At 37.1% G+C, this 26,918-nt stretch overlaps 1 protein-coding gene across 1 annotated transcript; it reads left to right on the top strand.

Moving 5' to 3' along the window:
• Nucleotides 1-628: 628 nt before the first annotated feature.
• Nucleotides 629-25,248, top strand: LOC146315749 (coiled-coil domain-containing protein 172-like). Its single transcript, XM_084736142.1, is given in 8 exon segments — nt 629-765; nt 1,044-1,129; nt 4,325-4,441; nt 7,321-7,486; nt 9,722-9,823; nt 12,006-12,108; nt 25,103-25,201; nt 25,203-25,248. Coding segments are annotated over 8 exon segments (798 nt in total). The 5' UTR covers nt 629-686.
• Nucleotides 25,249-26,918: the final 1,670 nt, after the last annotated feature.

Here is a 26,918-nt window from a genome sequence, read left to right as displayed (position 1 = left end):
CACTATTTGTTATCTTCAAAAAACAATAAAACATATTTTAAAACACAATTTAGCAATATTACTCTTTTTACAGTGTATAACTACAAACTGGTGCCTGTGTGACAGAGTTCCCCCCCCCCCCCCCCTTTTTTTTTAAATCATTGTTTTTGTTCATTATATTGATTAGATTTGGTCCTGCCAACTCATATAGCTCTGCAACTGGAATGGGACTGGACTGTTTTGGCACATTTTCCTGCACACTAATATTGGAGGTTTTTTCTTTTTCAAATTGATCAAAATTCTTTATTTAAAGAAATGCATATTATCTTAGATCACACTAAAGCACCCAAGGAAACCTAAAATAATACATACTATCATATAGTATATATACATTTACATGCACATGCTATCATACTAACTCTACATGTAAATTCATATCAAAATATGTCGCCACTTATGTTGGCTGCACTGCTGGAGGTTCAATTGGGTACACTTGCCAGAGAAACTCAATTTTTCACGGCCATGTGTTTTGCTTACTTTTGGCGTCATACACCTGGAACGCCAAGAGGCCGGAAGTCATACATTTCATCTGCGAAATTACGAACTCCGACGTTACCTCAAACGCACCATAACTCATGCCAGCGAGTTGGATAGTAGTCAGCTGCAGTATAACCTATTTCTTTGATTAAGACAGCTACTTACTCAAAATGAGCCTGGACACACTCTATCAACAAATCCTTATATCTGAACAACAGTTGACTGAACAAACTCAAAAGTTAAAAGAAGGTAAGTTGTGTTTGCAGACTTTTCAGCTAGCAAAATAAGCTAACATTGAGAGAGCAGTTACGGTGCTGCCAAGCCAGGTTAGCAATTAAGCTAGTAATTGAAGGTCCCTTCCCTCTTTATCCAGTATCATTGAAGCTGACATTATCTTATATGCATGTGTTTGTAGTTCCAGCAGTTTTTTTAAATGGCACTTTACTGGCTTCAAGGAATAAGCTAGCTAACCCACTGCAAGAGAAGAGTGTTGCAGGTTAATAGCTTATCATTTGTCTTTCTTGCAGTGAAAATAGCCATCATCAGATGCAATGAGAACATCAAGAGTGCTACAGAGAAGTATGAAAAAAACTGCCAGGAACTTGATAAAAAGGTGATGCTACATTACAGTGTGTTTTTTTTTGTTAATGTGTGAATATACCATTTTCACAGTAGCTATTTTGACATGAAACAGCAGAGTCAACACAGGTGTTACCAGTGATAGTAATTAAGGTTATGATCCAGGCTGCTGCTAATGAACCTGTTGGCTCAGTGGAAAGGTTCTGCTATATTATATGGAATATAATCCGAATTAATATCAGTGGCAACACCTGTGTTTACCCCACTATTACATGTCAATATGACTGTCAGATATGTATAGAGGAGCAAAATTGGTTGTTCTACTGTGGGATACACTTTAATAGACACTGAGGTTTTTCACAGGTTTATAATATGCGTTGAGGTCTTAACAGGTTTCAACAGGTTCTACCAGATATGAACAGACCCTTTGTAATTTATGTTGGAGGGTTCCAGCAGGGTTCACCAGTTCATTTTAGAGTGAGCCAGCCAGTGTAAATAAGTGGTGAATGTGACTGTTGCCTGTTTGACTGTAGTAGTGATTTATAATAGACCAGCTTGATATTTGCACAGCCTTGTTTTCATTTACATGGTGACATATCACGTAGTTTGATGTTGACCTGTGCCTCTGGGTAAGTGTTTATTTGGAGTTCTTGCACAAGGAATAGTAACATCCCATTTGAAGTAGTGGATAATGTTTTGTCTGTGGTCAGGACAGAAATGTATAATTACTGTAAATTCAAAAGGATACATTTATGAAACATAATTTTTTATTGTTTTATACTGTAAATGTATCAAATTTATTTTGAGAATTGAGACAATCATGTTACACAAAAAACTTGTAAAATTATTAATACCAACACTTTAATTCCATTTTTTAAGTGAAAATTTGTTCTTTATGGATTTTCACATATATATGTGAAGTACATATATTTTATAGAATGTTACATTTTGCTTTAATTGTCCCAGACAAGAATTCATAACTTCAAACAATTTAAACAGATGTTAAAAGCCTTCAAAATGTAAACCTAACAGTACCTACTGATGGTATAGGTTTAAAAATGTAATGCTATAGTCATCTTCATTTTAAAATTGATTTTTTATATTTTATTTATAACCTAAACTCTCTTGCTTCACTTCCTAATTTAAAAAAGGCAGGGATACTGGTCTGTTTTCCAAAAAAACTCATTAAATAATATTTCTATTAGATATATCTCAGTCTTAACATGTCAACACCGTAGCCCCTCTAAATCAAAGATAAATGAGTATAATGGTTTAAAATGTGTATTTTGATCAGCATTAAGAGAAATCTAAACAACTTTAAAAAATAAAATGGCTGCTCACTACGACTGTGCAGTGAAATTTAACAAATGTGACATTTTTTAATGGAGTGACATTTACATCTAATTAAACATGTAATCACTATGAGGTTGGCCTGTTACAAGGTTTAATAGCCAAGAGTTTTAACTTTTTTAAATTCATTTTATTATTATTTTTGGACTCTCCACATAATTGAAAAGTAAAAATTAAAACCTCCTCAAAATACGATTTTTTTCTCCCAATTGTCAAGAATGACTGTAACACAAAACGACACATTTATGAGATAAAGATCCTTTTTTGTTTTTTTTTATACTGCCAATTGCAAGGATTAATCAAATAATTGATTATTAAATTGTTAAACTAATCGCCAACTACTTTGATAGGGGAGTCATTTTTTAAGAAAAAAAATCTGTCAAAATTCTCTGATTCTTGCTTCTTAAATCTTAATATTTTCTGGTTTCTTGAACTTTGGGGAACATTGATCGACAGTTGTCCCAATTTCCTGATATTCTATGGACCAAACAACACATCGATTCATCAAGAAAATAATCGGCAGATTAATTAATAATAAAAATAATTGTTACAGGAGATATGTGAAAAAACATCTGTGTGCTTCACATGTTTGGATTTGGATTTTTCAAGTGACAAGATTGTGACGGTATTAATTAATTGATTATCTGAGAAAATAAGTGACAGATTAACCAAAAATGAAACTACTAGAAACTATTTGATAGATAGATTTACAGTAGGGCTGCAACTATCTATCTATCTATCTATCTATCTATCTATCTATCTATCTATCTATCTATCTATAAAAATATAATATAAAATTAAATTTCTTGTTAAATGTTAAGTGAAAGACATAAAAAATGAGAACAATGACTAATATTTGCTTTACTTTGAGGCAGCATGTGGTATTAGTAGTGGCACTGATAAATGAGGTAAAGAAGTGCATATTGGCATATTGATCAGCTGATCAGTTTTATGATCGAAAACACTTAATCTTTCCCATTCATTTGATCAACAGTGCAAATTGAAGTGCCACTGTAGAAATCAATGGCTAATTTCCAGCTTATAACATTAGTGAAACCTTTTAGCATGTGTGAGATATGATGTCAAAGGCAGGCTCATTGACCTCTCAGAAATATTGCCAACTTCTTCCCGTGCCTGTAAAAGTACACATCTGATCAAAGGAGCAAATTACTGGGCTAAATTTGAAAGGCTGTTGAATACAACAGCAGTGTGTTATTCGCCTGAGAACACACAACCTGGATGCCTTTTCTGACCTGGAATATTGAAACTGTTTACATCATACAGATATGCACGGTGTGTTTACAGCACGCTGTGTTTACAGCTCTCATGATGTAACGTCTTACAGTTTATGAAAGCTGTCTTAAGATAATTACAGTGTTTAGAAAACTTGGAAGCTGATTGTGCTCACTGGAAACCTACTGTGCACCCCCACCACCATATACGAAACAATAAACTCACTTCCTCCTTGACAGCTCCAATAACAGACTGAAAACTGTACTGAAAGCCGTGCCAGAGGCATATTTAAAAAGCATCCTCCATTAATTTACCTTCCTACATAATTTGGCAATTTCCTTTCTTTTGTGCTGTACCGTGTAATCACACAGGATGAAGACAGAAGAAAAACCAAACAAAAAAAGTTTGAAAGTGATTGATATATACAGATACTGTACGCTGAAAAGGAAACCTGAACACCCATGCTTTTAGAAGCAGTAAAAGAAACCGCTTGTACAGTGTACAGCACATAATGATTGTGCCAGCTGCCCATGCAAGAACTTTCGATTCATCATATTCTTCCTCCTGTGGTGTGTCCTTCTCATTATATACAGCATGTCTGTCAGATTGTGCGTCTTAACTGTCCGCTCATGTGTTTGTGCTCCAGGCTCAGCAGTTGTCTGCGATGATGCTGCAGCGTGATCTGATGATGAAAAGTCGAGACCAGATGTCGAAACAAGTTGAGGAGCTGCTCTGCCAGAAGAGCCACCTTAGGGAACGTCAAGTGGGTTGAAGCCTGAATCAGTGTTTACATCTCATATCAGTTTGGCGCATTCAATATGAATACCTTATAGTCTAAGACAGAGGTGGCCAATTATTTTTCATGGTGGGCCACATGAGAAATTGATCAGGCTACTGAGGGCCAGACAGAAGTAATACGAGTTCCAAATCTCTAATAATGGAATGGTCAGAAGTGCTCTATATAGGGCACTGTCATGTGAATTGTGGGCTGATATTTTGTTGGACATGTCCACAACTTGATGTTTTCCAGTGTACCATGCATGTTGCATGCAAGTTGCAAAGATAGTAGCAGCAAAAGTAGAGGAACAACATGAACAACAGTGACGTACGGCATTGAGTGAACAAAGTCACAGTTTAAAATAAAAGATTCAGTTCATTATCATTACCAGTGAACACGACACTGAACCTTTTTAAAATAAAGCTCTGATAACTGTTTAATAGTAAACAAAATGCTGTTGAGTGTCTTTTGGTATTTTCATGATGGCCTTGCGGGCCACATGAAACCTTTCAGTGGACCGCATCCAGACCCCGGGCCACATTTTTCCCACATCTGGTCTAAGACAAGCCTATTCAGTTACTTAACTTTTTTCAAATACGGCCCTTCTAAAAAATAAAGTGTCAAGGAGCTGAACGTTTACATTTCCTGTGTCTGACTCAAAAAGTTTTATTTAAATATGTAAAACAATTCACCTTTATATTTTTCTCCACAATTTTAAACCTTCAACGAGTATTATTATTTACTTAATCGCCAACTGTCTTGATAATCGATTGATTGGTTGGAGTAATTTTTTTTAGAAAAGAAGTCATAATTCAGATAGCACAAAGTCTACTACAGTAAAGTTTTGTTTCAGTTCAGTTCAGGGACCTCGATAAATATCAGGCGATATCATGTCTATTGACACATTCAGTTACATTCATGTCAACTTACAAAATCAAAACTTTATATATATATATATATATATATATATATATATATATATATATATATATATATATGTATATGTATATATATATATATATATATATATATATATATATATACATATATATATATATATACATATATATATATATATATATATATAAATGATTCAGCAAGTTTATGACTGAGCTCTTCCAGACATTTGTGACCCATTGGAATTTCAAAATAAAGGGATATCATAAAGGTTATGATATAGATTGATATTTTCGCTTGGCATCGATCATATTGAATCAACAAACACTGAATCAATGAATCGATCCAGATCAATAATGTGATGTTGTACTCCTACAAAAGTACAGGAAAAAACAATACATCCTCTGTAATCCCAGACTGGATGTAGCTTGCTCTTTTAGTAAACACAATGTTGCATTTTTGTTTTTTCATTCAGTCTGACTCTCCTAAATCCCCTCTACTTAAACAGCCTGAGGCAAAACTTTTTAAGATAATAAGTGTTTCTGTGCTTAACAAGAGACATAATGAATGGGCTAATTAGCCCACTAAAAATTATGATCTTCAAAGAAACAATGTAAAACAAACATGATACACGTTTTTACATTTATAAATTGTCACAGGGTGAGGTTGAGGGTTTGATTTGTCCCACAGGGCCACCAGTTGAATAGGCCTGATTTAAGGTATATGGAAATATACAAACTGACTTAGATGCCTATTTGGAATAAGAGCTATTTGATCAGTGTGTTTTTCACTCCACCTGTTCTATATTTACTATATGACAGAGCTGAAACAATTCAGACCTATTTTGTAGTGTCCATCATTAAAGGATCAGGGTTTCTAGGGCTGATCACCGACCTCTGGAAACGGTATCAGCTGATACCTGTCACAAGGTCAATTTGAAGCCTTCACTTTATTGTGCAGCATTATTTATTTATTGTTAACTATTGTTAACAATATTGTATATTGAGTGAAAGTGTAAAACAACTTGAAAATTATCACAGATACTTTGGGACCTCTTGTGCAGGACTATGGTTGAGTTTGAAAATGTTTTGGTAAGGTTTTTTTTTTTTGACAGAATTTAGCATAAATTAACAATCCAGATCTAAAATCTGACTAGACAGAAATGAATGGGATTGATGGCCGGGTAGCTGTCCTCACTTCAGCTTTCCTATAAATTAAAGGTGTAAAAGCCCAAACAGTATTTTTTAAAAATGAATGGGATAATGTTAGAATCTTAGCATGTAATTATTAAAAATGCAGCAGTGAAAGAACCCCTTTCTGAATTAGTTTCACTCAGTTCCATGATGTGTGTGGGATCATGTATGGGATCAGATTTACTTGCACTTGGCTAATCAGTTCTTCTAATCTGCCTTTAGACTACCGATCAAATTTGGAGCAAATATCAGCTAATAACATTGGCGGGCAATCAGTCAGAGCGCCCTCATGGCCTCATAAAGAATTCATTTGACTGAATTAATTTTCCGTCAGCCAACAAATAATCAACTGATTGATTCAGTTCCTGGCACACTGAAGTCAGAGTAGCTACACATTTCTTCAAAGGGCTGTCATAGCAGATCCCATTGTAAAAGTAAGAACACAGTCTGTGGCAACTCACCGTGTGTGTGTGTGTGTGTGTGTGTGTGTGTGTGTGTGTGTGTGTGTGTGTGTGTGTGTGTGTGTGTGTGTGTGTGTGTGTGTGTGTGTGTGTGTGTGTGTGTGTGTGTTTTGAAACGCACCAACTTGCGAAAGCACAGTGAGCACTCAAAGTAGAGAATATTGCACAAAAGTGAAATAATGCTGTAAGCTCTTGACTTTAAGATAAAGAAGTAATCAAAATCGTATCACAGCAGTAGTAGAGGTTTGTGTAGCTGCAGCTGTATGTTTAATATCTTTGTGAGCACTTCTCATGATCTGTCTTTTCATACCAGGCCAAAATAAAGAGAGAGTCTACAGAAGAAGAGGAAAACTTCCTTCAGGAGATCTCAAGTTTCAACAGTGACTTCAGTCTTTGTGGGAACAGAGAGGTGGTGTCTGAGAGCCAAATGCACACTGAGATCCTGGATCTGGAGAGGGAGGTGGAATCATTATACAAAGGTCAGAAAAGACAGAAGTTGTACTGTAAAATGCAGATGTGGCCTTGACTGTTCTTTTCAACTGATCATTTATTTCTTGGTATGTTGTATAGTATGAGTAGTGATAGTTCCTGACGTGTTGACAGCAAGTTAGCATGATTTCAAGGAGAATCTGGTTTGAATTTTTAGATGGTGGGTGAAGTAAATGTGATGTGTAGTAAAACTGAGATTAATTACTGAATGAAGTGAAAATGACTAGTTATACAGTATGATTAATGGAAGTATACATAGAATAAGAATAGCTGTATGGTTTGGGATCAGGTTTTGGAAAGAGAACAGTTTATCAAAAAAGGTTAAAAAATTATTTCAAAAACAAAATTCTTCCTTGTTTGATGATCTGTTTATTTGGGGTCTAGTCCAGAAAGCAGGTTTAACAAACTCCAAGCCAAAACACTGAACTCTGTGCTTTTAAAACAGCCCATTAAACAAAAAAATCACTTTGAAACTTCCACAATCCGGCTCACTCAGAGATATAATATAATGTACAATATTAAGATAAAATGATTCTAAAATAGTCCTTTATTACTTCCACAATGGGGAATTTGCAGTAAATAATTATTATAAAAAATATGAACAATATAAACAACAGGAAATATAGAAAATGGAGACAAACTATATACAGATTTTATGTTAACTGTCTCTCTGGAATTGAAAACTCTGAGTTTTCCCTTGTTTCAGAGCTCAGAATTTTCACTAAACCCACTCTGGAATGCCCTGCTGGACTCTATAAGGAGGCAAAAATAGATGATAAAAATCCACTCAAGTCTGGAATGAAGTCAAATAGTTAATACTGAGTTGATCATGAGATCAGGTGAGCAGGTGTTTGCATGACAGTTTACTAGAGCTGCAAATAATGACTATCTGTCCTCAAATGCCTTGTTTTACTCACAAACCAAACCACCAGCTATTTTGACAATTGATTAATTTGTTAGAGCAAATTTGTTTTTAAGTAATAAAGTCAAAATTCTCTAATTTCATCTTGTCAAATGTTACTCTTCTATGACTGTAAACTTCATTTATTTTTTGGTTGTGGGCAAAACAAGACATTTGACTACATCACCTTGGGCTTTGGAAAACACTGATCAACATTTTTCACCGTTTTCTGACACTTTAGACAACTATTAATTGATTAATTGAGAAAATAATCGACCGGTTAATTGATTATAAGTAGTAAGTGCAGCCCTAAAAGAATTCCTCAAGCAAATTAATCAATTATCAAAATAGTTGGCGATTAATTTAATAATTGATTACTTGTTGCAGCTCCACAGTTCATCAAGTACCTGCTAAATCTATGCATCTAATGTCATCTAAAATATGCAAGGAGAAAGAAAGAACAAACTAACTGACCAAACTCAGACACAGCTTAAACCGAATCACAGCTTAAAATAATTAAAAAATGGATTCATGATAAATAAATTGAGTTAAATTTTCTATAAAGAAGTCATATTAGTTCTGGACTTGGTTTGCTTTGCTCATGAACCATCCTACAGAGTTCTAAGTCCCTCATTTCATGATGACATTTAAATTCTGTGCTGCTCACACTCTAATGCTCCTGGCCTCTGCAGCACTAATGAGACTCTAGTTGTGAACATACCACCATTCATGTGTGTGGTAAAATAATTAGCAATAAAAGGAAAATATCAAAAAGTTTGAGTTGTGACAACGTGTCTCACTAAAGCAAAGTTGAGCTAGTTGGGTAGAACGTAGGGTTTTTGAAGACATGGGCAGGAAAGAAATGCATAGTGTGAATGTACTCTATTTAATTTAATCATTACATTTAACTGACAAATATTGTGCATTGATTATCTGCACATAAATTGCAGTTATGTTGGTTTGTAGAAGGGCAATATATCATATTTTTTAAAGTCTTGCAGCTTTTAATGACACATTATACTTTGATGTAGTTTGAACCTTTTTCATTAGTTCCACAAGATCAAGGTTATAGCTCCCATAACCACTGAGGAGCAGTGTCTTTACATTATATATCATATCTGGGCTCAAGGGAATAGCGTTTTCTGATTGCTTGAACAGTTAAAGGGAATTTCAAAAAATGCCCGCATTGCTTTTCCTTTCAAAATAAGAAGTTTTCTTTCTTTGAGCAGTATAAATTCAACATAAAGTCCAGCCCTCCTGGTGATTTTTAGTCAGCCATTTTTGATGCATAAGTAGGATTCATCTTTTCTCCCTCTACAATCAGAGATGGAGCTGATGAGCCGCAGGAACAGTCGCATGAGTTCCATGCAGGAGGAGAAGAGAGCGCTGCGGCTCGAGCTACAGGGCCTGGATAACATCCAGAAAGGTGAAGAGTTTATTTTCTGTTAGATAATGTGATTCTGAAAGGGCTCGTTTGGAGCCGCTACACTTTTCACACCACATTGCAGTTGTTTTTGTAACACATTTCACAGGTACAAGCCCTTTTGTTTCATTCATACTGCCAGTAGCAGACCATCAGTTTTCCAGGTCATTTTTAACATCTGCTTGGCAGAAATCAAAGCTAGAGGGAAAGAGTCATCTAGAATTGTAACTGCAGCAAAATCAGCAAAATTTTGAAAACAGTTAAGGTGGCTGTAGACAACATTATCTTTAAAAGATTCTGACGCAGGATGGAAAAGTATGGAATTTTGAAATAGAAACCTGTAGAAACCCTTTCTTGAACCCAGATTTTGTGTGTTAGTTTCTAGAGTTGGGACAATACACCTATCTCTCGATTAGAAATATCACAATACTTGGGTGCTGATTCAATAAATATTGCAATTCAACAAGTATTGCAAACCGACATTAAGATATATTGCAGTTTTTGTTTGCATTTTTAACACTAGACCAGGAGAAAAAGTTGAATTGTATGCTTCTAGTACATATCCCCTGAAATTGCACACCACACAAATGTGAACATTGTTCACGTATGAAATTGAACTTAAAAAACCTGTTCTTTCAAAGCCCTGGACTTGACCTCCTGAAGTCAGTTATATAAGTGGTACATAAATAAACAATAGAATGAATAAAAAAATGAGTGTTGCTACATTACAAAAACAAATATGCACTGTATATGTGCTGCACCCTCCTGACACACAGTGTCTCCATTGGTAGCTATATTTTTAAACCCATGGTGAATTTTGAGTTTGACTTTTGACCCTTTGAGGTTGCCGTAGCTGGTTAGTATTGAGTGTTGAAGCCAGAGTAGCAGATTGAGTCACCAATGTAAAGTCGGCAGCTTTTAGCTCATTTCCACAGGCATAAATGGAAATAAACATCATTTTATATTAAACATGGAATAAAATGGATTGTTAGTTAAGATAAAATTTATATGATCACAATGCTTATTTACGCGTTAATGGTAATTCCTGTTATGTGTTAGCATCATCCTAACAGAGTATACACTAGTTAAAAAATCAATTAAGCAATTACATTCCAGGAATCACAAAACAAAGAATACTTAAGTGAATCCATTTTATTCCTCAGCCCTATTAGTTTCTGGCTTCATGACCAGGTCGGAGGGCAGGTCACTGCTGAGAATCATCATCATCATCATCATCATCATCATCATCATCATCATCATCATCATCATCATCATCATCATCATTATTATTATTATTGTTATTATTATTGAATGTAATAAATGAGCTATATTTGTGCACACAGCATACATGAGTGGTTTTCAAACTTTTTGTGCCCAAGAGGCACCAAAGGACAAGCCAAAATCTCAAGGTATTCATATCCATGCAAAATAGCCTTTTTTAACCAACCTAATCAACAGAGGGAACAAGTGTTAGCCAATCAGAGGCAGAGTTCCCAGAGTGCATGAGGGAAAAAGAAATAAGGTGGCAATCAATCAGGGCCTTTGATGTGTCACACTGTAGTAATTCCACCATCCGGCAGCTGCACAAACGGCAAAAATTGAGGTCACTTTGGTGGAAGGCTTGTAAAAAGTTATTTTAGCCTATAGAATTTGACTCTGTATAGGAGAATGAGTGCATGCAAAATAATGATCTAGTGTATTGATAATTCAGTCACTCACTCATGCACAACTTGACTTCTCAGCTGGAAGCTATCCAGCACAGATACAGGTTTAGGCGTGTTCAGAACAAAAATAGTAGCACTGTATTTAAAGAATGCAAAGGGCTGCATTATTATGGATACATGGCTATAGGTAGTGGTGGGAAGATCAAATACTATCCATTAAATCCAGTTTGAGTAGTAGATCCATAGGGACTAAAACACTGCATAGTGGTTTATAACACTAAGAGAGAGAGTCTGAAACCTCTAACTGTCAGTCACAGAGCATCTCCTCTGGAGTGGGAGAGGTCATGTCCCAAATAGTGAGAGAGCATCCCAAGGTGGTTATGGTGGCGGTGGTGGGGTTACTGCATAATCCAGTTTGTCTCAGCCACCTCAGCAAATGTCTTAACAATGCACCTTCACTATGTGTCTTGTCATGTTTGAAAGAATTCATTTTGTGTTTGATTTATTGCTCTTGACTACAGACCTGGATCAGCAGCTGAATGATGCTGAGGCAATGACGGAGTCTCTGCGAGCGGAGAGCCTGTTTGTCAGTCAGAAGCCTCTCACTGACAGCACCTGTCTGAGGTGAGCGTCATCAACTGTCTGGATGCTAAGGGACGTTTATATATTTGGACACACAGACACAGACTACAGGGCCTGATTTACAACACTTGAAATTAAATTATGTCAAAATATGCGGTGGTGGCCAAAATTATTAGAACACCTGACAGATCTCAAAATATTGACCTTTTTTGCCTCTAAAACATGATTTCATTTCAGTGTTCATGAAACATGCAGATGGTTGCTCTGAGCACAACAAACATCAGATGAAGTGGGTCCTGCTGTTTTTTTTATCCTCTTTTAACTTTAATATTTGGTATGTCCACTTTGTGCAGCAGTTACAGCAGCACATCTTTCTGAAATAGTGTGAAAAATTTCCTGAGAATGTCAGCACTAATGTTACCCCATCCCTTCTGCAACTCAAGCCAAAGGCTTTCCTTTGAATGTACAATAGATCTGTCCAGAGTTTTTTCCAGCTCGTCCCAAATTTGCTCAGTGGGTTTGAGCTCCTGACTTTGAGGGAGCCAGTCCATCATTTCAAATGTTCCAGCTGATTCCCTCTTTCGCAAGTATTTTCAGCAATAGTTAGAAGAATGTTAAGGGTCATTGATAGGGGTGGGGGAAATTTCCGATTCTTAGATGCATCGCGATTCGGACGTGGACGAATCTGAATCGATTCACAAACGTCCAAATTTCGATTATTTAAATCTGTTAATTAAAGTGATACACAAGCTTCTAAATAATGTGGAACTAAGAAGCGCGGTACGCGTCATCGCCGGGACACTTTGGGACGCGCACCTGGAGCGACACGCGCACAGCGGAAAACAAACATGGCCGACTGGCAGCCACCTCGCCATGAGGTCCGAACAGCTCCTTCTAATTTAAAAGCAGCCGTGTGGAAACACTTCGGCTTCTACAACGTCGACGGCGGAAGCGAACTGGACAAGAGCCACGTTATATGTAAGTTGTGTCGAGCTAAAATAAAATACTTTGGCAACACAACAAACATGAGAAGCCGTAACTCGATTCCACCCGACGGAGGAGTCGGGGAGACGGCAGGCTGCTGTTGCTGCGGCTACTAGTGGCTACTGTTGGTACTTTCCAGTTTGCACATATTTCCAATAGTTTAATAAAATATAATCGAAATGAATTCTTGTTACAAATGCGCTGTTTTTAAAAATTGCAAGTGACGAATGCTTATTCAGTGAGACAAAAAGAAATGTGTTTGTGAAAAAGTGCATCAATATACATAAAGATGCATCAATAATCGTTTTATAATCGAATCGTAGCCCCTGAATCGTAATCGTAATCGAATCGGCAGGTGCCCAAAGATTCCCACCCCTAGTCATTGACATCTTGGAAAATAAATCCAGGCCCAATAAGATGACTCCCGTGCGTCACCAGGATGTTGTGGTATACTTTCTTATTCATGATGCCATCAATTTTCACTATATTCCTGATCCTGAGGCTGAAATGGCACCCCACACCATAATACTACCCTCTCTGTGTTTAACTGTTGGCAAGAGACACTCATTGTTATATCTCTCTCCCTCCCTGCGTCAAATTTGCACCGTTTGCTTGTTGCCAAACTGTTCAAACTTGGACTCATCAGTCCACAACACTTTATACCAATCTTCGTTTGTCCATTTCTTGTGTTCTTTTGCAAATTTCAGGCATTTCATTCTATTTTTCTCTTTCAGTGATGGTTTCTTTGCTGCCATTCTGCCAACATGTCCATCTTGTCCCAGTTATCGACGCACAGTTCTTGAAGACACTGCTGCACCATTAGTCATTGTGGTGTTGATCTCATCACGCAGTTCTCGTGAGGCCTTTCTCCAGTCCTTAAGAGGGGAATTTTGAGATGCTTCACTTGTCTGTCTGAAAGCTTCTTTTTTCTGCCTCTCCCCTTTCAGTTCTGGTGTGAATTGGTGGCATCATGGCAGTTTGAAGTGTACTTCATAGTGCTTGGACTGCATCTCGAGTCCTTGGCTATGCGGCGGTAACTCCAGCCACCATCAAAAACGGCCTTTATTCGAAACCATTGATCACTCGTCAGCTCCTTCTTCACCTTAGCCATGTTCAAAGAGCAACATGTGTTTCAAGACTACTTTTAGAGGTTTTGAATTTATACCAATTGGTGATGTGGTTTTTGTGATGTGACAAAAACCCTGATGTTACCAATCACTTAATGAGCAGGATAGGCCTTGTACATTCAAAAGAATCACACAGCTGTCCTAAGACTCTTGCATCACCATCAGTTTAACCACAATCACACCTGACAATGATTACACAAGTTATTTGGCTTCTTCTGTGAAGGAACATGATTGTGTGACATTGAAAGTGAAACAGACCTTATGATGGCTCTATACTATGGTTTATAGAGCATAATGATGAGGTTGTAGATATTTCATTGGTTTTATGGGTATTTTAATGTACAGTTCAACAAAAATAACTGAAACCTCTTAAATATGCAAAATGTTATAATAATTCTGGCCACTACTGTAATCATCATGACAGACCAGAGTCAACAATAAATGCTGCAGGGAAGTAAATGCAAGTAAAACACAAAGGAGCAAAAGAAAAAACAAAACAAATTCTGCTTTACCTTGCCTTTGCTGATGGGAAACCTTGGCCATACAAGCCAAATATTGCTTCCTCCAAACCAACCAAACTCCACAGGCAAAACCAGTTATTTTACCTCACAGGTGCTGTTCTACTGCTACCTTGATCTTTTGTGTTACTGTGATTCAAAAGGATGGTTTGTATTGACTAGTGTATACACTTAAACAGCATACACTTAAAGTGATATTGAATGTTTTAGCTGAACCTGAAGTGGCTAAAATTGTTGCTTTTGTTGCTGACCCTGTCAAGAGCAGTTCATTGCCTGACTTTTGTGCTGGTGCTCCTCTCTGCTTCTCCTAACTGGGGGCTTGTCAACTGACATCTACTCTATGTAGTATCTCATACAACCCCCACATGAAATAATACAAACTTATAATGATACAACTACAAATCTTTTTAAGAAGCTTCCTCATATTTTAGATATTCCCTGCTGAGCAGCTGTGAAGTGTAATTAGTTGAGCATTTTCTGTCTTGTAAGGGCTATGACAATGCTTTGTGTTAGAAAAGTGTAATCCCTGTCCTCTCCTCACCAGGCCTCTGTGGTTTTCTATAGTCTAACTGATAAATTCATCTCAACAGTCGCATTAATAGCAGTGGCCACTCTTGTGCTGCTAAATGCACTTAGAAAACGACAAGAAGAGAATCCCACTGTTAAAAGCACAATACAACACAGTGTTGTGAAGGCCCATCAGACGGAAGGTGTTATTTACAAAGAGCAGAACTGATTCATACTGTGAGAAGTGCTGAATAGACCAGTAAGCCCAGCTCGCGTCTGTGTCTCTCTCTGTGTGTCCTGCTGGCTGGAGTCCAAATCTGGAAGTGTAAATAACAGAGCATTAAGACCATTTGGCTTAATTAAGGCTTTGATCTGCTGTGTATTTCATTCAGTCAACAAGTGGAGAAAAAAGAAACTGAGGCTAATGTGATTGATGCAGGGAGGTTTGTAAGGGAAAATGAATGAGAGGCGTAGAGTTAAGTATTTACACTGAATGCTTATCCAGCGACTTACCAACAAATAAATACAATTTGGTTTTAGTTGAATCATACATCATATTTAACTGCAGAAACTTAACTTTAATATGTACAATATGCATATGAAGCAACTGGATATGAGATATGCACGATATAGAATATATACAACACCAATTCCAAAAAAGTTGGGAATTTAACATGAATAAAAACAGAATGCAATGATATGTAAATATCTTTCTACCTATATTCAATTGAATACAGTACAAAGACAAGATATCTAAATCCAAACTGATAAACATTCATTCTGTATTTGATGCCTGCAACATGTTCCAAAAAATTTGGGTCAGGGGCGTGTTTACAACTGTGTTACATCACCTTTTCTTCTTAACAACATTCAGTCAGTGTTTGGGAACTGAGGACACTGTCTATGTTTTGAAAGTGAATTTCTTTCCCATTCTTGCTTGATATAAGACTTAAGGTGCTCAATAATCCAGGATTTCTGTTGAACTTTAGACAGGCCAGCCTAGTAATAGAACTATTTTATTACAAAGCCACGCTGTTGTAACAGTGTGTCTTGGCATTGTCTTGCTGAAATAAGCTGGGGCGTCTCTGAAAAAGACATCAACTAGATGACAGCATATGTTGCTCTAAAGTCTGTTTGTATGGTACCTGTCAGCATCAATGGGGCCTTCAAAGATATACAAGTTGGCTTGCTTTTGAACTTTGCACTAGTAACAGTTTAGGTGGCACTTTTTTCTCTTAGCCACGATTTCCAAAAACATTTTGAAATGTCGACTTTGTCTTTCTCTTTGCATGGTAGAGTCTTAGCTTGCATTTGTAGATGCAACAACGAACCGGTACTGACAACTGTTTGTCAAAGTGTTCCTGAGCCCATGTAGTAATATTCTTTAAATAAAGGTTGGTTTTTAATGCGGTGTTGCCTGAGAGGTCTGTTCTGTTCTTCAAATGTTGTACTATTTGCCCCTGCAGTTTTGATTGTCCTTGCTTGTGGATGACTGAGCCTTTCAAAGATGCTCCCCTCGGGGTGCCCCATAGCTCAGCTGGTAGAGCGTGTGCACCATGTATTGAGGCTGTCAGTCTTCTGCAGCGGCTTGCGGTTCGATTCCTGCCTGCAGTCCATTTTCTGTGTCATCCCCTCTCTCTCTACCCTCTTTCCTGTCATATCTTCAGCTGTCCTATCATATTAAAGGCAAAAAGCCCAAAAAGTAATCTTAAAAAAAAAGAAAACATGCTCCTCTCATATCCAATCATGATACTCTCACCAGTTTACCTGTTGAATGTTCCAGACAGCTGTTTTTTTTTAGCATTGCTCAACTTTCCCAGTCTTTTGTTGCTTTTGTCCCAACTTTTTGAATTTAAGTCAGAAAGGATTTGTAATTCATTGCATTCTGTTTTTATGCCCATTTTACACAGTGTCCCAACTTTTTTTGGAACTATGTTACAGTATTTGAACCGTACAGTACAATGACCCTGTATGTGCAGAGAATGAAATATTCAGTATGTGGAATTTCCATCAAAAATACCAGAAAACTGATAATACATGGAAACCCGCTTAAAAAGAACAACTCAGTCTTAGATGTAGATGTAAAGACATACAGTGCAAACTGAAAATGTGAAAATGTAACTGTCACTTCTCATTTTCAGCTCAGAGGGAACTTTTATTCAAGCAGCTGTTTCCAGTTTGAACTGTGAAATTAACTGCTACACACACACACCTCAGACACTGCTGTCTGGTTGTGTTTTTACTCTTTAGTTCTGTCACTTAGTGGAACATATTGTTCATTTTACCTTTTACCATAATGTCTCAGTTTGTCCGCTGATTTGTTCCAATTTCCCGAAACTTGTCACAAATGCAATATAAGCAACCACTGCTGTCTTCTATCCATTACCCTCCTTGGTTTTTACTGCTAATATTAAATTTTCTTTGAATGTGTTCATATTAATTATAGTGCAAGGGAGAACAGTTTTTACATTTTACACAAAAGAAAATAAGAAACTATTCACTGAATTAAATAGTTTATGTAGAGTAAGGATTTTCATAGATTAATAGACTATTTTACTAAAAAAAAAAAAAAAAAAAAAAAAACACGATGGAGATGGATTTGCCTTTTCAAGGGCATATATAGCAAATGGCATCATTCTATATTTAACATAACCCCACGGGTGCCAGTGTAACTGCTTTGCCAGCATTATCTGTCTTTATGCCTCTGATTTAGTACAAAAGTTATCATCATTGAGCATTTAGACCAGGGTTGGAAATAAACATTTTAAAATGTGAACTTCTACCAGCCACTGACAAAAGACTGTTCAAATTCACCAGCCACTCCACAGTAAATCATTATCTTGTGTCTGAAATCTGCCACTTTCATGTTGTAGTAGCACAAACAAACAACAAAAAGATCTCTGTGCGAGCTTGCCTGCCTCTCACAGAGATTAAATGTTGAGGTACATGTACACAACGCTGAAGGCCAAAACGCACTGCAGGCTTCATTTGACGTGCGTCTGTTGATGCGCGGCAAATGAAGCTTCTATAGCGCACTGCAGGCTTCAGAATAATGCAGCGAAGTGACAAACGTTTCATGGAGGAGACAAGCGCCTGTCTGTTTCAGACAGATATTTTAGTCAGATATCTGTTCAGTACCATCAGGATTTATCATCAAAAAAGTTTTCTATCAGTCAGCACTTCACACACGACCACCCTCCCTCCCTTCTCTCTGCTGTCTCTCTCTAGATCTTCGTAGTTCTGATTAATCGACGGGGAGGAATTTAGTATTTAAAAGTATACAAATGGGACTTGGAGCAAAAAAAAAAAAAAAAAAAAAATCACACACCACCGAAGTGTACAGTAATATTATGTTTCATGATCATAAATAGTATTTATATCAAGTCAGCACATCGGTCCATATTCACATGCTCTCTCCCTCACTTTCAGGTGGAGCTAAAGCTCAATCAGCACTCACTCCTCACGTCTGTGCCTTTTTTTATTCAATTTAACTCTCCCTAAACATGAACTGCAGCTGAAGATAAAAAAAAGCCCTGGTCCTCATTTGACGCTCAAAAATCGAAACAAGTTCAGAGTGCGAGCGTCAAGATGCTTTCAGTGCGTGATCTGCCGTTTAGAACAATGGGTGCACTTCAAAACGCGAGCGTCAGACGCCTTTAGTGTGTTTTGGCCATCAATTCCAGAAATGTAGCTAGATAAAATTACAGACTGTTACTAAGAACCAAACCTGTCTATAACTCCTTAGATTCAGGCATCTAAAAATAGATCAGTGGACACAGACGGGCACTTGTAAAGACATGTCAGACAAGTCTATGCACACAGTAGAATATGAATTGAGGACCTCCTCTGTTGAAACATGTTGCAGAGCACCGGTCCACCTTGTTTCTGCACAAAGAGATTTCCTTTATTTAATTAAAGACTGGAGATCAATAGTGTTCCAGGAAGTAAGGGTCATTGTTATTGCTGATGCCACTACTTTGGATAATGTCTTTTCTGCAATGCTATGGATGTGAAGTGATTAACAAATCCCCAAATCTGTCTAGAAGAAATTTTTAACATGTATTTATTTATAATAGCTCCCACAAATTTACATTTTTTCCACTTGATAATCCTTTGCTTTAATGTTTGTTTTGCTCATGCTCATGTGTTTTTTCTGTCCTTTACTCCCTCTTCACACTCTGCTCCTTCTTTTTTTTCTGAGCCCCCCCTCCCTCTCTGAGCATCGCTTTAAATCATGCATGTGACTAGCATGTCCTGTTCATCCATCAGCCTCATTAAACATACTAGGTCCTTCATTACCCCGGGGCTTATTAGCCTCAGGAAGTGCTGAGGATGTGGCTTTGGACGAGAGGGGCCTCCTCTCAGTCATTCTTATGATCATCCATTCCGAACTGAGACCATCAATCCTGTCTTCAGCCGCTGCAGCGTCTCTTTAAAACGCATATTTAACTCTCCGCTCATTGATTGTTGGAAATTGAATGCATGTCAATTTGAATGAGTGCTACAGTCATTTAAAAAGTGTTCAGTGTGCAAAACAGGGCGGCTGCTGCTGTAGATTGTTCACTGTCACCACAACAGAAAGATACCTGAAATATTCAGACAATGTGGGATTGATGATTTAGGAGTTGTATGTATTTTTTGATGTGCTGGATTTTCTTCATTGATATATTACTGCTGCATTATTTGTGAAGGCTCATTTGAAGTTGTCATCGCGCTGCAGAAATCTAATATTAAACTGCAGAAACCACCGACATCCAAAATGCCACCCTGAGCGTCTTGGCTGTTGGAAACATCGTTCTACTGTTTGAAATACAGTACGCTCGCCTTAAAAATCTGATTTGTAAGTTCCACAGAGGAGTGTAAAGTTTAAAACACTGCTGTTGGTTTTTCAGGCTGCGAGAATGCAATTTTAGCTGAGTTGTTTTATTGTTTCATTAACTTCCAATAAAAGAAAGATAGAGGTAGCTGTTCACAGATTCATGTGCAGCTCAGTATAGAATCCTCTAACACCTGCCAGAACAGTTAAATCACAGCTGAGGCATCAAGCACTGTGGACCCAAGTCCAATGCTTTTACCAGAGGCAAACAGAACTGGGTAATACAATTTGATATATGTTTATGAAATTATAGTGTGAAGTATTTACTTTGCTACCACGAGAACAGACCGTTTTAAAACAACTGAAGAAATTGATGTTTTAGTCTGTAACACCAAGACAGCAGTCTCCTCTGTGGTGTTGCCATAAATGTCATGTATCTGCTTAAAGCTGCACCTGACCATTATTTTTAACATTGTTTATCTAATTTTTCTTTTTATTACTTGACTAATCTAATGACTAATTTAACAATTCTAAAATTTCGTGTTTTTTACTCGATTAATATAACAATAATTTACCCCAAATAAATACTAAAAACTTGTGTCAGTCTTTCAATATTTTATTTAATCTTAATCCTGAAAAATAGAGGCACATTAGAATGATGAAAGTAGTGGTATATTTTAGAATTAGTCTGCATTTTTCCCTATTTGTTATATGTCTAAAATAGTAGAACTCAAATTCAAAAAGATTGCTGTGACGCATATTAATTTAATCACTGTCAACCCTATACTGAAAAATCAGTATTTTTACTTAACTTAAAGCTTAAAATGTTCATGACATGGATTTATTTCATCACTGGAAAATGTATTTCTGCATCAGTGTGGGGCAAGAAAATTATTGAAATGATGCCCAGAGTCTAACAACAATATGTAATGCTGGATGAAGCCATGTTCTCTCTTATACATGGCTGTAAAAGTAAACAAAAAAAATATAAAACAGCCAAATAACACATGAAGTAATGTTACATCAACAGTAAGGGCAATGAAGGGACATTTAGAAAATGTATTTTAAGTGACTACTACTGACAGAAATGCTGTTGAATAATGATATATTATACTTGGGTGCTGGTAAAAAGTAAGCAGGATGGTTCAGTCTGGTGCTGCTTCTGCTGTTGCTTGACAAAGCGCTCTGATGCTTTTACTTCAAATGGTCACGTGAAGTGGTTGTACTGCTTTGATAAGACATGTCCAGTTTGCTTATAGAGGAGCATATTGTTGTGTCTCTACTCTGTGCCGCAGTCTGTCAGCTGCAGCTTGTTCTTCGGGTGAATCCACGCTTTGACCGGGTGCAGCAGTTCACTGCACGTTATGCAAATCAAAGTAATTTGAGAATCAATGACGTCGATTAAGTCAACTCATCACCCCAGCCCTGCTTCTAAATGTATTGCGGAACTGTCCTGTCTTCTATTTTAAATCATTCTATGATATAATTTACTTTGCAAGGCAGCTGGATTTGCAAGCTCTCAAGATCACATGAGAATCCATCTTGCCAGGCTTCCAGTTATCCATTTGTGTTCACATCAGAAGTGGTGAAGCCAATGTGGAGGGGCGACTGGCAGCTACAGGTGTGGTTGTAGGTGTGACAACAACGAGAAGCATCCATGGAAGTGGCTCGTCTCGAACAAATTTCTTTACTGAAAGAACAGTAAAGAATGGCACTGAAGGTGTTACTACTCTTCTCCTGCCTGGCTTCAGCAAGAGTTTGATCTGATTGGTTGAAATTGACTCATTTTAGATGTGATAGACAGATGGTTCATCCAGTCACCTGCCAAATGTATTTTTTTTTTTTTTTTTTAAGTGCTTGCCCTTTTCCAAACAGTTTTTAAAGACGACTTCACAGATGGTTTTGTGTAACAAATCATCTGATGTGTCAGCTTATGATGTAATTTCATTGTTTATCAAAGATGAAACAGAGTCAAATTTTGTATTTGAAATAAATAAAATTAATTAATTAAATTAAATTAATAAACAATCATAATTAATTTTTATGAGGGGAACACAGTTCCAGAAGCTTTATTCTTTCCTGCCTTCTTACGTTTTCTGCAAAGAATAATAATAATGCTCTCTGCTGTAGCTTTACCAAGGTCTCAAAGAAGTCACGGTCAGTACATAAACACATATTTTGTTATTTTAGATGATTACCGTTGTGTCTGCAATGCAGCAACACTGGACTTAATGAGACTGTTGTGATCTTATTCAAACCGATACTGATAAGGATAGTCAGAGCAACAGATTTAGGTTTCTCCTCAGTAAAAATGCACTGCAGTGATTCTGTTGTAACTAGACTAAGGTTATACTCTGATCATTGAAGCTGTCTGTTAAATACCGTCTCCGTCCCTCCTCATCTTGATTCTTTTCCTGCAGCCACATACCTGAAAGCTACCCACTGGCCTTTGTGATTTGCTCCAGCTGGATGACTTCAATGTGAGAGAATTGTCTAGACTTGATTTATTGCTGTCAGTTCACTCTATGGTTCGTAATTTGTCCCTTGGGGTCTTCTGTATATCTCCACCCCTGTTCAGAAAGTCCCTGGGGACAACATTACATTATAGATGCACAAGAACATGGACCTGACAAGACCGACTGCAGCTTGTCAGAGCAGGACTGCAGTTAACTCAGTCCATCAGTCTGGCGAATAGTGTTGATTACCACTGTTAAAGCTGTTCTGTAGTCTTCCTTCCTCAGCCGCTGGCTCCAAAAAGAAAAAAAGGCGTTGTGAAATCTCTTGCTTTAATGATGCATTGTTGCTCATCAGACTGTCCAGTCACTTATATCAGGTGCTGGAAGTGTCTCATTCTGGTTCCTGCTGCTGTCTGGAGGCAGCAAGTGTGCCGCAGAGGTTGCATAATGATGTAAGAAATGGAAAGAAGGGTGTTGGAAGAAAGATCCACATGTCAAGATTTCATTTAAACATCATCAAGTCCCTATTTCCTGTTATCTTGTAGTTTGCTTGTAGCTTATAACAAATCATTCCAGGTATTAACTCAACTGTCAAACAACTCGTAAATATTAGTTAGATCTTTGAAAGGATGCACCACCCCAGTATTTTGTTTGTGGTGCTATATCCAAAGAGTCCTGCACCAGGTAGGGTTCTCACGCAAATATGTTTTTTTGTTTGTTTCTTTGTTTAGTTTTTTGTTTTACATCTAAAAACCTAAAATTATCAAGCCTAATTAGCCACCAGGATTGTTTGTTTTTTTATTGTGAAAGCCAAGGACTCAACCTTTAACCCCATATCGGTTTGAATAATGAGATGTCTGACAGCGTTGTAATGAAAAGCTGCTAGCTAGTACATAAAAATGGACGACATGAAGGCAAAAATGGCCCAATATCAACTGAAATGTTTTCAGTGACTGCTGCTTTTAAAAAAGAGGAAATACATCAACAGCTGCCGGAGCAAATTTACTGCGCCAATTGACTGATACTTTTCCACAAACACAAGCGAGTGACTGTGTATGTGTGATTAACCGTAGGGCACATTGCAGGACTTATAGTGACGGATCCTGGCAGGACCAGATTTGACTCAGAGATAATTGCAGGTAACAGGGTTGGCTCTGATACTGGTCCGTGCAGAGGCAGGCCTGCAAAACTCGACCTGCGAAGGATCTGTGCAGCTCGCGCACGGATCTTCAGGACAAAATTAACTCATCTCAATTTCACCAGTTTATTCTGGTTATGTCAACAAACATGCTGATGTTTCAGCCTTGCGGCCATCAGAGTAGGGCTCAACAATATATTGATATTATGTCAATACTGTGATATGAGACAAGATATTATCTAAGATTGTGGATATCGTGATATATCATAAGTGTTTTCTGGTTTTAAAGGCTTATCCACATTTCTGATGATTATTTATCAAAAATCTGATTATGTTCATATCTGGTGAAAGCACCAACAGTCATACCTATAATACTGTCACAATAATCAATATCAAAATTCTTGATCATAAAAATGGTGATTTTTGATTCTCTCCATATTACCCAGCACTACATCAGAGCTTACTGGAGAATGGAAGTCATGTCTTTTATATACAGGGGTTGGCAGAGGGATGTTGGGGCAAAATATTTACGTAATATTAATATTACGTTTATATATTCAATAAAATGTATAACACACCTACCAAACAAGAGAAAATGTAGCTCAAAGCCTGCTGCACACAGGTGATTGGCTTAAAGGGTCACATGGTAGTTATCTTCATAAAGTCCCATATTCATCTTTTCTCAACAATGTGACAATGCAGCTCATTCTCAGTCCCAACTCATCCCATCACCGCCCCTTGGCAACTTGTACTGACGCAGACGGCAATTGACATACAGGGTTTTTCAAGTGACTTCAGTATAAACCCATCTGTGGCTGTGCAAGACGCCCTGGGTGCTGACATAGTATAATGGTTTGAATCCCATGTGAAACCAAATCGTTATTAAAAGTTGCAAGGTGCAAAACGTTATGTGCATCACATGACTGATGACATACATGACATAATGTAGTTATTGTAACCCCAAACATGACCTTATCCTAAACCTAACCAACTGGTTTTATGTTGACATCAGTGGTATTGTTAGAGTAATTACATTTCTGACATCTGAAGTTTCCTTTTAGATGAAGCCAAGTGGGATTAAGTTTAGTGAGTTGAAGTTGTAAATATTACCTTCTGTGGAAGTTAAGCTATTATCCTAATCCATATTCTTTTCAGGTATTAATGTATTTGGCATGTAAACACATTAAAAACTTAGGAATTTCTGTTTCTTGCTCACAACACTCTGAACCATAATAGAACTATAAATAACTATGAACATGAATATCAATGTGAAAAACAGGTTTCAGGTTTGTGAAGTTAATTTGGTTTCGTGTCTTTCTGAGTGATAAAATACAGTAACAAAGTAACACCAAGTATAGTGATACAAAGCAAAAACATCAATAGATTGAAACTCAATATATAGAACAAAAACTGTTGAAGCTTTTCTTTACAAGTCGCCCCTTTCATTTTCCTTTTTCCAGTTACTGACATGGGTTTCATTTGTTTACCAGGCTGAGGAAGGAGCTAGAGATGCACAAAGAAGGAGAGCTGGAGCTTCTGAGAGAGGCACTCAGCTCAGAAATACAGTTCCTGAAGTCAGTAAGTCGCTGTTATGAACAAGGCTTTCATTCAGGCTAGTAAAAACTATTTTAGATAGACAGAGTTATTCATGATCGACCACGATGGCACAGGATTATCTGCATGTCAACCACAGCAGAAAAATAATAGTTTTTAAAGACGACCAAGGTGTAGCACATTGTTTTTCATTCTCAAACTGTTACCGTGGAAGTTCATATTCATCCTCTGTCTGTAGTGACTTCTTTGTTGGCTTTCATTCAGTGTTTCTCTCTTTTCCTATTTGCAGAAACTGGACAGCAGCCAGGGAAGTGAGCAGCATTAGGTTTGGCAAAATAATGATACAGGAAGGTTTTCCTTGGTTTACTGACTGTGCATTCTGTTAAATAAAAAACATACATGCTGATGAATAGCATAGAGGTAAAGAGAAGAAAGAAGCTGTGTGGTTTAATATTTATGTTAAAAGTTACATGGAAAGAGCAAATTTCATTCTGTGAGTAACCTGCGTCATTCCAGACCGTCTCTAAGACATGTTAGTGTTGACAGTTGTATCCTGGAAGAATTTTAACAAAATACATCAAAATTGATAAATGCTTTAAGTGGAGTATTTTTGTTTTCTGTTTTCCTCTTTCATTTACAAACCCAATATGCACAGTTTCTACCTTGAACTAGTTGTTTTAATTTTAATTTCTTTTAACATAGAATCTATTTGCACAAGACAAACAATGAAACACAAACACATACAAAGTGAAAAGAGCATTGTGTGTGCTTCATTGCTGGGAAATAAAGGTGGTGTTCAAAAAAGTGATTTAACACTGCCCTCTAGTGTCCAAAGACTAACATTGCTATGATAGGGGCTGATTTTACTGAGTTGGCATTGAACTGCATGTACATAGATATAAAGTAAATTGGTTGCAGTAGTTAAAGGCTGATAACGTTTTAATTCCTGGTTGATTTTAATTCAGTCACTGACATTGAATTTATTACAGTTAATTAGAAAAAAAAAATACAAATTAAATAAAAGCAAAACACATTAATTTTGAAGTGAAATCAATCAAAGGGATTGAATGTGGTTATTGATAATATATTAAACATCAATGGTTAAAAAGTAACTAACTAGTGGTAGTTTTTGAGAAGAATGCATTGTACACCCGTTTTTACTTGAGTAATATTTTAGTGATGTAATGGTGTCAGTAGCCATTTGCAACTTTCATTGCATTCCTTAAAGACTACTAGGTACCATTTTAAGAGCCGTCACACAATTATTTGCAGTATTTGCAAAAAAAAACATAAGAGTGGACATAATAATTTAATTCCACCATAGGACAGACATGATGTTGTCTGCAATTAGGTGGATAAAAATATATGTTCATATATTGGCATGGGCATCAGCAATCAGCCAAAATGATTATTCATATTGGATATCTGCAAAAGTCTAATATTGTGCATCCCAAACTATGTATGATGCTTACAAGCCAAAACCATGGGTATGTTGTGTGTGTCCTACAGTGGGAAAGCTTTCCACTACACTTTGGAACCTGGCTGCAGGGACGAGGTCAAAGTCAGGTCTCTGTGTGCACCAACCAGTTCTTTCCAAAGCAAACTGGAAGAAACATTTCTTCACAGACCAGGCATAGTCATATTTAAACAAGAAAGGGCCTCCTCCAAACTTAGAAGCACACTATTGTTCAAAAAATAATTGCACACTCAGGAAAATGATGAAAAACAGGCTGAAAACAAAAGGTTGTGGAC

Source organism: Lutjanus erythropterus, chromosome 14, assembly GCF_056507025.1.
Source record: "Lutjanus erythropterus isolate fLutEry1 chromosome 14, fLutEry1.hap2, whole genome shotgun sequence".
In the NCBI taxonomy this organism is placed as follows: domain Eukaryota; kingdom Metazoa; phylum Chordata; class Actinopteri; order Lutjaniformes; family Lutjanidae; genus Lutjanus; species Lutjanus erythropterus.
The sequence above is the reverse complement of the archived record's forward strand: the minus strand, read 5'-3'. Positions and strand labels throughout refer to the sequence as shown.